We start from the raw sequence: 11,324 nt of genomic DNA, 5'->3' as shown, positions 1-11,324 counted from the left end.
ACAAGGTTCAATCTGACTAGTCCATAAAAGCTACATTTTAGTTTTCATGAGAATATCCATATCGTCTATATCAAAATTCAATGACATTTTACATCATCCTACATGCAGCAGTCCCTTCAGACAGAGGTGCATTTCTCCTTTCATGTAAATGTATTTACATTTTCAATCTAAAAGTCTATAGCTGTGGACGACCCCTAAGCAGGTTGTTCAGCTCTGTGCTGTTGACGGTTCCATAGACCTGAGAGTAACTGCCCAGTTTGGCTTGAGGGTCTCCTGAAGAAGAAACATTTGCGTTGTTCTGGAAGACTTTCTTGCCAAACCTGAGGGGAGGTTTTGCAGTCCGAGTCTGAGAGGGGTGGCGCTGGTTCTGCACAGCCAGACAACAAGAAATAAGAAAATGTTAGGTGGAGCAGATATTCACTAAAACTCAGTACTATTCCTGGGATGTGATGTCACAAAAAAGTATCTTCCTTTATTTATTTTGGTTGCAGCCTTTCAAGCATCATGTTTCAAATTTACGTCCAACAAGCAAAAAAAAAAAAAAAAATTTCACATTATAGGGATAAACAATGAATAGGATAATAATATACAGATGTAAGCAATACAGTAACTATCAATAAAAGAGTATGAAAGTCTGAACCTAAAATAATTACCCACTTTTATTGCAAAGTTTATAGCGAATGTATGTGTGAAACTCATTCCCAGTAATAAACCAAAATGACCATCCATCCATCCATCCATCTTCTACCGCTTATCCAGATCTGGGTCGCGGGGGTAGCAGCCTAAGCAGAGCAGCCCAGACTTCCCTCTCCCCGGCCACCTCCACCAGCTCTTCCGGGGGAATACCGAGGTGTTCCCAGGCCAGCCGAGAGATGTAATCTCTCCAGCGTGTACTGGGTCTGCCCCGAGGTCTCCTCCCAGTGGGGCATGCCCAGAAAACCTCCCTTGGGAGGCGTCCAGGGGGCATCCTAACAAGGTGCCCAACCACCTCAACTGACTCTTTTCGATGTGGAGGAGCAGCGGTTTTACTCCGTCTCTCCTGAATGACCAAGCTTCTCACCCTGTCTCTAAGGGAGAGCCCAGCCACCCTGCGGAGAAAACTCATTTCTATCGCTTGTATCCACAATCTCATTCTTTCGGTCACTATCCATAGCTCGTGACCATAGGTGAGAGTGGGAACGTAGATGGACCAGTAAATTGAGAGCTTTGCCTTTTGGCTCAGCTCTCTCTTTACCACAACAGACCGGTTTAACGTCCGCATCACTGCTGATGCTGCCCCGATCCTTCTATCCAACTCCCGCTCCCCCTTACCCTCACACGTGAACAAAACCCCAAGATACTTAAACTCCTCCACTTTAGGTAGCAACTCCCCCCTGACCTGGAGTAGGCACTCCACCTGTTTCCGGCTGAGCGCCATGGCCACGGACTTGGAGGTGCTGATCCTCATCCCAGCCGCTTCGCACTTGGCTGCAAACCGTCCCAGCGCATGCTGTAAGTCACAGATTGATGCAGCCAACAGACCACATTATCCGTAAAAAGCAGAGAAGTGATCCTGATGCCACCAAACCAGACACCCTCCGCCCCTTGGCTGCGCCTAGAAATTCTGTCCATAAAAGTTATGAACAGAACCGGTGACAAAGGACAGCCCTGGCGGAGTCCAACATGCACCGGGAACGAGTCCGACTTACTGCCGGCAATGCGAACCAAACTCCTGCTCCGGTCATACAGGGACCGAATGGCCTGCAGTAGTGGGCCCTGAACCCCATATTCCCGAAGCACCCCCCACAGGGCACCACGAGGGACACGGTCGTAAGCCTTCTCCAGGTCCACAAAACAGATGTAGGTCGATTGGGCAAACTCCCATGCACCCTCCAGTACCCTTGCAAGGGTAAAGAGCTGGTCCAGTGTTCCACGACCAGGACGAAAACCGCATTGTTTATTGGGGAAAATGATCCAATATTACATATCTGTCAGTGGCAAAAGTATGTGAACCTCTAGGATTAGCGGTTAATTTGAAGGTGAAATTAGAGTCAGGTGTTTTCAATCAATGGGATGACAATCAGGTGTGAGTGGGCACCCTGTTTTATTTAAAGAACAGGGATCTATCAAAGTCTGATCTTCACAACACATGTTTGTGGAAGTGCATCATAGCACGAACAAAGGAGATTTCTGAGGACCTCAGAAAAAGCGTTGTTGATGTTCATCAGGCTGGAAAAGATTACAAAACCATCTCTAAAGAGTTTGGACTCCACCAATCCACAGTCAGACAGATTGTGTACAAATGGAGGAAATTCAAGACCATTGTTAACCCTCCCCAGGAGTGGTCGACCAACAAAGATCACTCCGAGAGCAAGGCGTGTGATAGTCGGCGAGGTCACAAAGGACCCCAGAGTAACTTCTAAGCCAGTGTTTCCCAACCACTGTGCCGTGGCACATTAGTGTGCCGTGAGAGATCATCAGGTGTACTGTGGGACATTATCCAATTTCACTTAATTGTTCCGAAAATTATTTATTTACTGCAAATAATTTTTCTTCGTTCGTCTATGCCAGCGACGTATAGACCCTTTTCAGTCACGTGACCTTCGTAAACGCGACCACCATTTTGGACATGTAGCGGACTTTGGCTCGAATTGGTTTGAATGCAAGGAAGGTGACAAACGGAGAACATACAAGAAAAAGGAGTGAGATGCAGAAAACACCTTCGCTATCCAGCGACATAGGGCATTTACAGGGCGAGCAGAGGGAGAAATAACAACAGTAACGACACATTAGCAACGCCGTACAGAAATAACGGTTTATGGCACAGACCCTTTCGGTTCTCGCTCATCTAGCTGCTACAATGACTGCTTAGACTGCAACAATAATACCTAACACACATTTAAGTATCCGTCGTAAAGACGTGAAACTCATCGAGTGACGAGTGTGTTCATTGATAAGCTAACACAATCTAAAAGTAGACATACCATCACACTGCCCTGGCGCTGTGTACAGTTTCCCTTCTATGGTTTGTGCACTCACTATTTGCCATTACTTTCTCCAACCGTTGTTACAGATTACAGGGACCGGCCTGGATTTAAGAGACAAATACAAATACTCTTATTTTGAACACTTATTTGTAGGCAGTGCTTAATTTGTAAAGTGGGAGGTCCCGGAGCGCAGAGGATGAGCGGCTCCGGTGCGGAAAAAAAGGGGGTTGCGGCGCTGCGCTTCTGGGCATGTTTTGTAATAACACTGCAAATTAAGTTCATCTGCAGATATTTTGTGGATGTCGTTTCATGAGAGAAATCACCAACAAGACAGATATCAAAATCAGACATTAACACTAAATAAACTTGCATTTTTTTTATTTATTTATTTATTTTTTTTGTTACATAGTCAAAAGAGGTGTCGGATCACCGGATCCAGTGTAAATAGCTGCCGGAGCCAACGCCCGAGGTTCCGGAGCGCGCTCCGGCTTGCTCCCCCTCAAATTAAGCGCTGTTTGTAGGACACTGCCTCTGATCTGTCCTACAGTCTACCAACAGCAAAGGAACACAACGCTAGCTAATGTCGTTAGCTAATAGCTACTACAGAAGAACAAAGAGGTTACAGTGGGTTATTTTAGCCTATTTGGTTACACACTTGCCGCCACAGAATGTTAACAGCAATGTAATGCCTTTTCTGGCTAATTTTATTCGTCTTACCTCCAACAAAGTGGTCACTACACAAGCGTTGGTGTGCCGCTATCCATCTTCTCCGTCGGTCAGCATCTACCGGGATCCGATAAAATGATAATCCTTGCCTTGTTTGTTGATGGTTACTACATCCAGGTGCACAACAATATAGTGGTATGATGGAAGTCTTGCTGAAAATAAACACTTTCTTTGCTGCCGTTCCTCAATGCTGGCTGTGGTAAACTACTGGTAGTACATGTCCAAAATGGCGGCTGCATTTGTCGTGACGTCACGTGAAAAGGGTCTATAGTGACCGGCAGAACAATTAAATACTCTTCCAATAGATGGCAGCAGGTAGCTAATTAACCTGTGTATCTACCTGTTGCCATTCAAACAATAGAATTAGTAATGCTTCAGGTGTGACAGCGGTGATAGCGATAGCAGGGATGAGAGTTTCCCGCTTTACGGCGGATTTCCTCTTTTTCTGAGTAAATTTCCTCTTTTTCTGAGTATATATATATATATATATATATATATATATATGTGTGTGTGTGTGTGTATATATTTTTTATATATATATATATATATATATATATATATATATATTTGGGCGGCACGGTGGTGTAGTGGTTAGCGCTGTCGCCTCACAGCAAGAAGGTCCTGGGTTCGAGCCCCGGGGCCGGCGAGGGCCTTTCTGTGTGGAGTTTGCATGTTCTCCCCGTGTCCGCGTGGGTTTCCTCCGGGTGCTCCGGTTTCCCCCACAGTCCAAAGACATGCAGGTTAGGTTAACTGGTGACTCTAAATTGACCGTAGGTGTGAATGTGAGTATGAATGGTTGTCTGTGTCTATGTGTCAGCCCTGTGATGACCTGGCAACTTGTCCAGGGTGTACCCCGCCTTTCGCCCGTAGTCAGCTGGGATAGGCTCCAGCTTGCCTGCGACCCTGTAGAAGGATAAAGCGGCTAGAGATAATGAGATGAGATGAGATATATATATATATATTTTTTGTGATATTTTTGTTTGGTGGTGTGCCGTGGGATTTTTCAAATATAAAATGTGTGCCGTGGCTCAAGAAAAGTTGGGAAACACTGTTCTAAGCAACTGAAGGCCTCTCTCACATTGGCTAATGTTAAATGTTCATGAGTCCACCATCAGGAAAACACTGAACAACTAGAAAAGCACTCGGAGAGCATAGACCTCCGCCAAGAATCCTTTAAAAAAATCTGTGATCCAGAAGGTGATCCAGATCACCGCCAAAATTTAATGGATTGTTACTTGTGCCCAGTCACGCCTCTGGAAAAAATTTCAGAGCAATCCGTTCATTACTTTTTCCGTAATGTTGCTAAAAGACAAACCAACAAACAAACAAACCAACGCTACCGAAAACATAACCTCCTTGGCGGAGGTAACAATGGTGTGCATGCCAAGGTTGCAAGGAGAAAGCCACTGCTCTCCAAAAAGAACATTGCTGCTCATCTGCAGTTTGCTAAAGATCACGTGGACAAGCCAGAAGGCTATTGGAAAAATGTTTTGTGGATGGATGAGACCAAAATAGAACTTTTTGGTTTCAATGATGAGCGTTATGTTTGGAGAAAGGAAAACGCTGCATTCCAGCATAAGAACCTTATCCCATCTGTGAAACACGGTGGTGGTAGTATCATGGTTTGGGCCTGTTTTGCTGCATCTGGGCCAGGACGGCTTGCCATCATTGATGGAACAATGAATTCTGAATTATACCAGCGAATTCTAAAGGAAAATGTCAGGACATCTGTCCATGAACTGAATCTCAAGAGAAGGTGGGTCATGCAGCAAGACAACAACCCTAAGCACACAAGTTGTTCTAGCAAAGACTGCTTAAAGAAGAATAAAGTTAATGTTTTGGAATGACCAAGTCAAAGTCCTGACCTTAATCCAATCAAAATGTTGTGGAAGGACCTGAAGCAAGCAGTTCATGTGAGGCAACCCAACAACATCCCAGAGTTGAAGCTGTTCTGTATGGAGGAATGGGCTAAAATTCCTCCAAGCCAGTGTGCAGGACTGATCAACAGTTACCGGAAACGTTTAGCTGCAGTTATTGCTGCACAAGGGGGGTCACACCAGATACTGAAAGTGAAGGTTCACATACTTTTGCCACTCACAGATATTTAATATTCGATCATTTTCCTCAATAAATAAATGGCCATGTATAATATTTTTGTCTCATTTGTTTAACTGGGTTCTCTTTATCTACTTTTAGGACTTGTGTGAAAATCTGATGATGTTTTAGGTCATATTTATGCAGAAATATAAATTCTCGTGGTTACCAGAGGACTAGCCCCCCACTGTAACCCTAGCTATGTAATAGGCGAGAGGCCGAGGGCTATAGAAACGGAGATCGGCGCCGCCCTACGCGCCACTTGGCGTGGGAAGGACTTTGGCTGGCTTATGCAGAAATATAGAAAATTCTAAAGGGTTCAAAAACTTTCAAGCACCACTGTATGACTATAACATTACTGAACCTTGAGATTCCCATTCATCAGCAAGGTAAAGATGAGAGAATACACAAATAAAATGGGACACACCTGTATTGAGCTTCATAAATCAGGAAATATAAAAATATCTACACAATTGAAAATAACCATATCAAATGTTAAGGCAGTAATTAAAAGTAACTTGGTCCCACACACACTGAGGCAGAAGGTTAAAGAGCCAAACATTTCTCCAAGTGCAAGAATGTCATTCTTTGGAATCGAGTTTTGTCAGATGAGACAAAAATAGAGCTTTTTAAGCAACAAATGCTCAATGTGGATTTGGTGTAAAAATAAGGATGGCTATACAGAAAAGAATCTAATCCTGTGATGAATCTGTCATGATGTGGGCCTGTTTTTCCCCCAAAGGCCCAGTGAATCATGTTAGGATGCATGACATCATGGACATCATGAAGTGAGAATGACTTTAAATGAAACTGTCTGTCTCTGCTAAGAAGCTACTATAGGTCAAGGTCAGATTTCTCTCAAATTAATCTCAAACTTTTTTTTTTACCCATCTTTACCAAGGGTGCCAATAATTCCAGAGCCAATTGTGAATATTCCATTGGCATCACCTTACTAACTGAATAATGCAACACAAAATGAAATGCAACACCTCAGTACGCTTTTCAGCTCTCTCCACTGACTGGGAGTGTATACCAACAGCATCTAATATAAATCAGCAGTGAGATATAAACCAGTTACCGGCAGCTTCATCTCATCTAATATAGGACACTGTTATGCATCACATGTGCGAAAGCTTAGAGGCATAAAGCCTGCACTGGTCTGAGAGATAAGCTCTAGTTACAGGTGGCAGTGATGCCTTCCTCTGCCGTGTTACACATTTGTAAGAAGTCTCAGTATGTGAATGCTTTGTTCTTCTCTCTCAAGGGATCCATCAACATTGGATCACTGGGTGTGATGAAACAGACCTCTACAACCCCAAATCAGAAAAGGTCAGGACAGTATGCTGAAATTAATATTAAAACTGAAAACAATGATTTGTAAATAATATTTGACCTGTATCGGACTTAAAAACAAAACAACAGGACATTATTTGATGTTTTACCTCATGAATCTTATTGTTTTTTTCAAAATAAACACTTATTCCAATTTTGAATCTTGCAACACATTTCAAAAAAGTCAGGACGGTAAAGCATTTGCCACTTTATAACATGTAATGCATCCACTTCTTCCAAAAAAGACCTGGAGTACTGATTCCTCTGACCACAATACACATTTCCACTGTGTGATGGTCCATCCCAGATGCTTTCAAGCCCAAAGAAGTCAATGGCACTTCTGGACACAGTTAACATAAGGCTTCCTTTCTGCACAGTCAAGTTTTACCTGGCATTTGTGGATGTAACTCTGTATTGTAGTGCTTGAGAAATGTTTACCAAAGTAATCCCAAGCCCATGTGGTTATATCAGCTATAGATGAATGACGGTTCTTGATGCCGTGCCATCTGAGGGATCGGAGATCACAGGTGTTCAGCTTAGGCTTGAGCCCTTGCCCTTTATGCACCAAAATTCCTCCCGATACCTTGAATCGTTTAACAGTTAACATAAGGCTTCCTTTCTGCACAGTCAAGTTTTACCTGGCATTTGTGGATGTAACTCTGTATTGTAGTGCTTGAGAAATGTTTGCCAAAGTAATCCCAAGCCCATGTGGTTATATCAGCTATAGATGAATGACGGTTCTTGATGCCGTGCCATCTGAGGGATCGGAGATCACAGGTGTTCAGCTTAGGCTTGAGCCCTTGCCCTTTATGCACCAAAATTCCTCCCGATACCTTGAACCGTTTAACAGTTAACATAAGGCTTCCTTTCTGCACAGTCAAGTTTTACCTGGGTGCACCACAAGGTGGTGTACAATATTATGCACCACAGAGGGTGAAATATCCAAATCTCTTCCCATCTTTCTTTGAAGAACATTGTTTTTAAACAATTAAATAATTTTCTCATGCATTTGTTGACAAACTGGAGATCCTTGACCAATCTTTGCTCCGCAAAGACGAGGCCTTTCCTGGATACTGATTTTGTACCAAATCATGATTACAGTCACCTGTTGACATCACCTGTTTCAAATCACATCATTATTTGGCGGCACGGTGGCATAGTGGTTAGCACGGTCGCCTCACAGCAAGAAGGTTCCGGGTTCAAACCCAGCGGCGGGCGAGGGCCTTTCTGTGTGGAGTTTGCATGTTCTCCTCATGTCTGCGTGGGTTTCCTCCGGGTGCTCTGGTTTCCCCCACAATCCAAAGACATGCAGTTAGGTTGACGTGGGATGGCCTTGGGCTGAGGTGCCTTTGAGCAAGGTACCTCACCCCGACTGCTCCCTGGGAGCTTTGGTGTGGCTGCCCACTGCTCTGAGTGTGTGTGTATGTGTGTGTTCACTGCTTCAGATGGGTTAAATGTAGAGGATGAATTTCACTGTGCTTGAAATGTGCATGTGACGAATAAAGGTTTCTTCTTCTATTTACAACCCTGATTCCAAAAAAGTTGGGACAAAGTACAAATTGTAAATAAAAACGGAATGCAATGATGTGGAAGTTTCAAAATTCCATATTTTATTCAGAATAGAACATAGATGACATATCAAATGTTTAAACTGAGAAAATGTATCATTTAAAGAGAAAAATTAGGTGATTTTAAATTTCATGACAACAACACATCTCAAAAAAGTTGGGACAAGGCCATGTTTACCACTGTGAGACATCCCCTTTTCTCTTTACAACAGTCTGTAAACGTCTGGGGACTGAGGAGACAAGTTGCTCAAGTTTAGGGATAGGAATGTTAACCCATTCTTGTCTAATGTAGGATTCTAGTTGCTCAACTGTCTTAGGTCTTTTTTGTCGTATCTTCCATTTTATGATGCGCCAAATGTTTTCTATGGGTGAAAGATCTGGACTGCAGGCTGGCCAGTTCAGTACCCAGACCCTTCTTCTACGCAGCCATGATGCTGTAATTGATGCAGTATGTGGTTTGGCATTGTCATGTTGGAAAATGCAAGGTCTTCCCTGAAAGAGACGTCGTCTGGATGGGAGCAAATGTTGCTCTAGAACCTGGACAGACCTTTCAGCATTGATGGTGTCTTTCCAGATGTGTAAGCTGCCCATGCCACACGCACTAATGCAACCCCATACCATCAGAGATGCAGGCTTCTGAACTGAGTGCCGATAACAACTTGGGTCGTCCTTCTCCTCTTTAGTCCGAATGACACGGCATCCCTGATTTCCATAAAGAGCTTCAAATTTTGATTCGTCTGACCACAGAACAGTTTTCCACTTTGCCACAGTCCATTTTAAATGAGCCTTGGCCCAGAGAAGGCGTCTGCGCTTCTGGATCATGTTTAGATACGGCTTCTTCTTTGAACGACAGAGTTTTAGCTGGCAACGGCGGATGGCACGGTGAATTGTGTTCACAGATAATGTTCTCTGGAAATATTCCTGAGCCCATTTTGTGATTTCCAATACAGAAGCATGCCTGTATGTGATGCAGTGCCGTCTGAGGGCCCGAAGATCACGGGGACCCGGTATGGTTTTCCCGCCTTGACCCTTACGCACAGAGATTCTTCCAGATTCTCTGAATCTTTTGATGATATTATGCACTGTAGATGATGATATGTTCAAACTCTTTGCAATTTTACACTGTCGAACTCCTTTCTGATATTGCTCCACTATTTGTCGGCGCAGAATTAGGGGGATTGGTGATCCTCTTTCCATCTTTACTTCTGAGAGCCACTGCCACTCCAAGATGCTCTTTTTATACCCAGTCATGTTAATGACCTATTGCCAATTGACCTAATGATTTGCAGTTTGGTCCTCCAGCTGTTCCTTTTTTGTACCTTTAACTTTTCCAGCCTCTTATTGCCCCTGTCCCAACTTTTTTGAGATGTGTTGCTGTCATGAAATTTCAAATGAGCCAATATTTGGCATGAAATTTCAAAATGTCTCACTTTCGACATTTGATATGTTGTCTATGTTCTATTGTGAATACAATATCAGTTTTTGAGATTTGTAAATTATTGCATTCCGTTTTTATTTACAATTTGTACTTTATCCCAACTTTTTTGGAATCGGGGTTGTAATTGTTTTACCACATTACGAGTCCTAAACTGCCCGTCACCAATTTTTTTGGATGTGTTGGAGGCCTGAAACGCAGGAATGGATGTATATTAATTTTGTACTAATTTCGTGTAAGCGTGTCACACCTGTGCGCCTTGGCGCATGCATCAGATAGACTCTCGGGGGCGCTCCGGACAGCGCACGCGCCAAGCAGACTCTCGCGCGTGAGCCGTAAACAACTCGCACCTGCCCAGGATTAAGGCGCAAACAGTGTGCCAATATAAAAACTGTGAAAACACTTACTTTGCGAAGTATTGAGTTGCGTTGCTGACACATTACCCAGCCTTAGTTCCTTGTTTGGTTTCCTGATCCCTGATTTCCTGTTTCTCGTCTTTGATTCTGCCGAGTCTACGATAGCCTGTTTGTGCCTCGCTCGATCTGTTGCCTGTTTCACCGTTTTATGATTTTGCCTGCCGTTCTGGATTGTTTACCTGTCTTCACTTGTATTAATTAACACACCTTCTGCACTTACGTACATCCGTCTCCCACCCATCTCTGACAGAATACTTTGCACTCTTTGACAAAGAGAAGCACATTCACCTGTTCATACATCATGTTCAGGAACAAACTAATGTTAATGGCACTAAAACAGCCACTGTCAAATGGTGCGGTTGGAGTGTTGGACTCGACTCGGATCAATAGTGGACTTGACTCGAAATTTTTTTTAAGGACCTGAACACTGGGGACTCGAGACTGGACTCGGACTCGAGGTTTAGTGACTTGACTATAACACTGGTGTCCATGATTGGTGTACTCTTCTGCACATGATTAAATACTCTTTATTTATCAGCCTTTTTGTTTTTCATTACTATTTCTGATTGTTGAAATGTCTCCCTTATTGTAAGCAAGTGCTGAATTAAATTCTTTGTACCAAGTGAACCTTATTTATCCAAAATTCTGTTCCTGGTTCACTAACATGACTTATTTTATTGTAAAATGCAGTGCAGCTCATAAAGTATGCATTGCATAGTATAGTATAGTATAGTATAGTATAGTATAGTATAAAAGTACATTGGATTTATGATATTGCATTTGTACC

General features: G+C 43.2%; 1 protein-coding gene across 1 annotated transcript in view; it reads right to left on the bottom strand.

Annotated features, from left to right (window-relative positions):
* Window positions 1-11,324, bottom strand: part of mapk15 (mitogen-activated protein kinase 15) — a 31,572-nt gene continuing 20,248 nt past the window's right edge. Inside the window, exon 14 of the mRNA XM_060942102.1 lies at window positions 1-367. Coding sequence (XP_060798085.1) covers window positions 176-367 — 192 coding nt within the window. The 3' untranslated portion in view covers window positions 1-175. The remainder of the gene's footprint in view (window positions 368-11,324) is intronic.

Source organism: Neoarius graeffei, chromosome 16, assembly GCF_027579695.1.
Source record: "Neoarius graeffei isolate fNeoGra1 chromosome 16, fNeoGra1.pri, whole genome shotgun sequence".
Taxonomy (NCBI): Eukaryota; Metazoa; Chordata; class Actinopteri; order Siluriformes; family Ariidae; genus Neoarius; species Neoarius graeffei.
The sequence above is the reverse complement of the archived record's forward strand: the minus strand, read 5'-3'. Positions and strand labels throughout refer to the sequence as shown.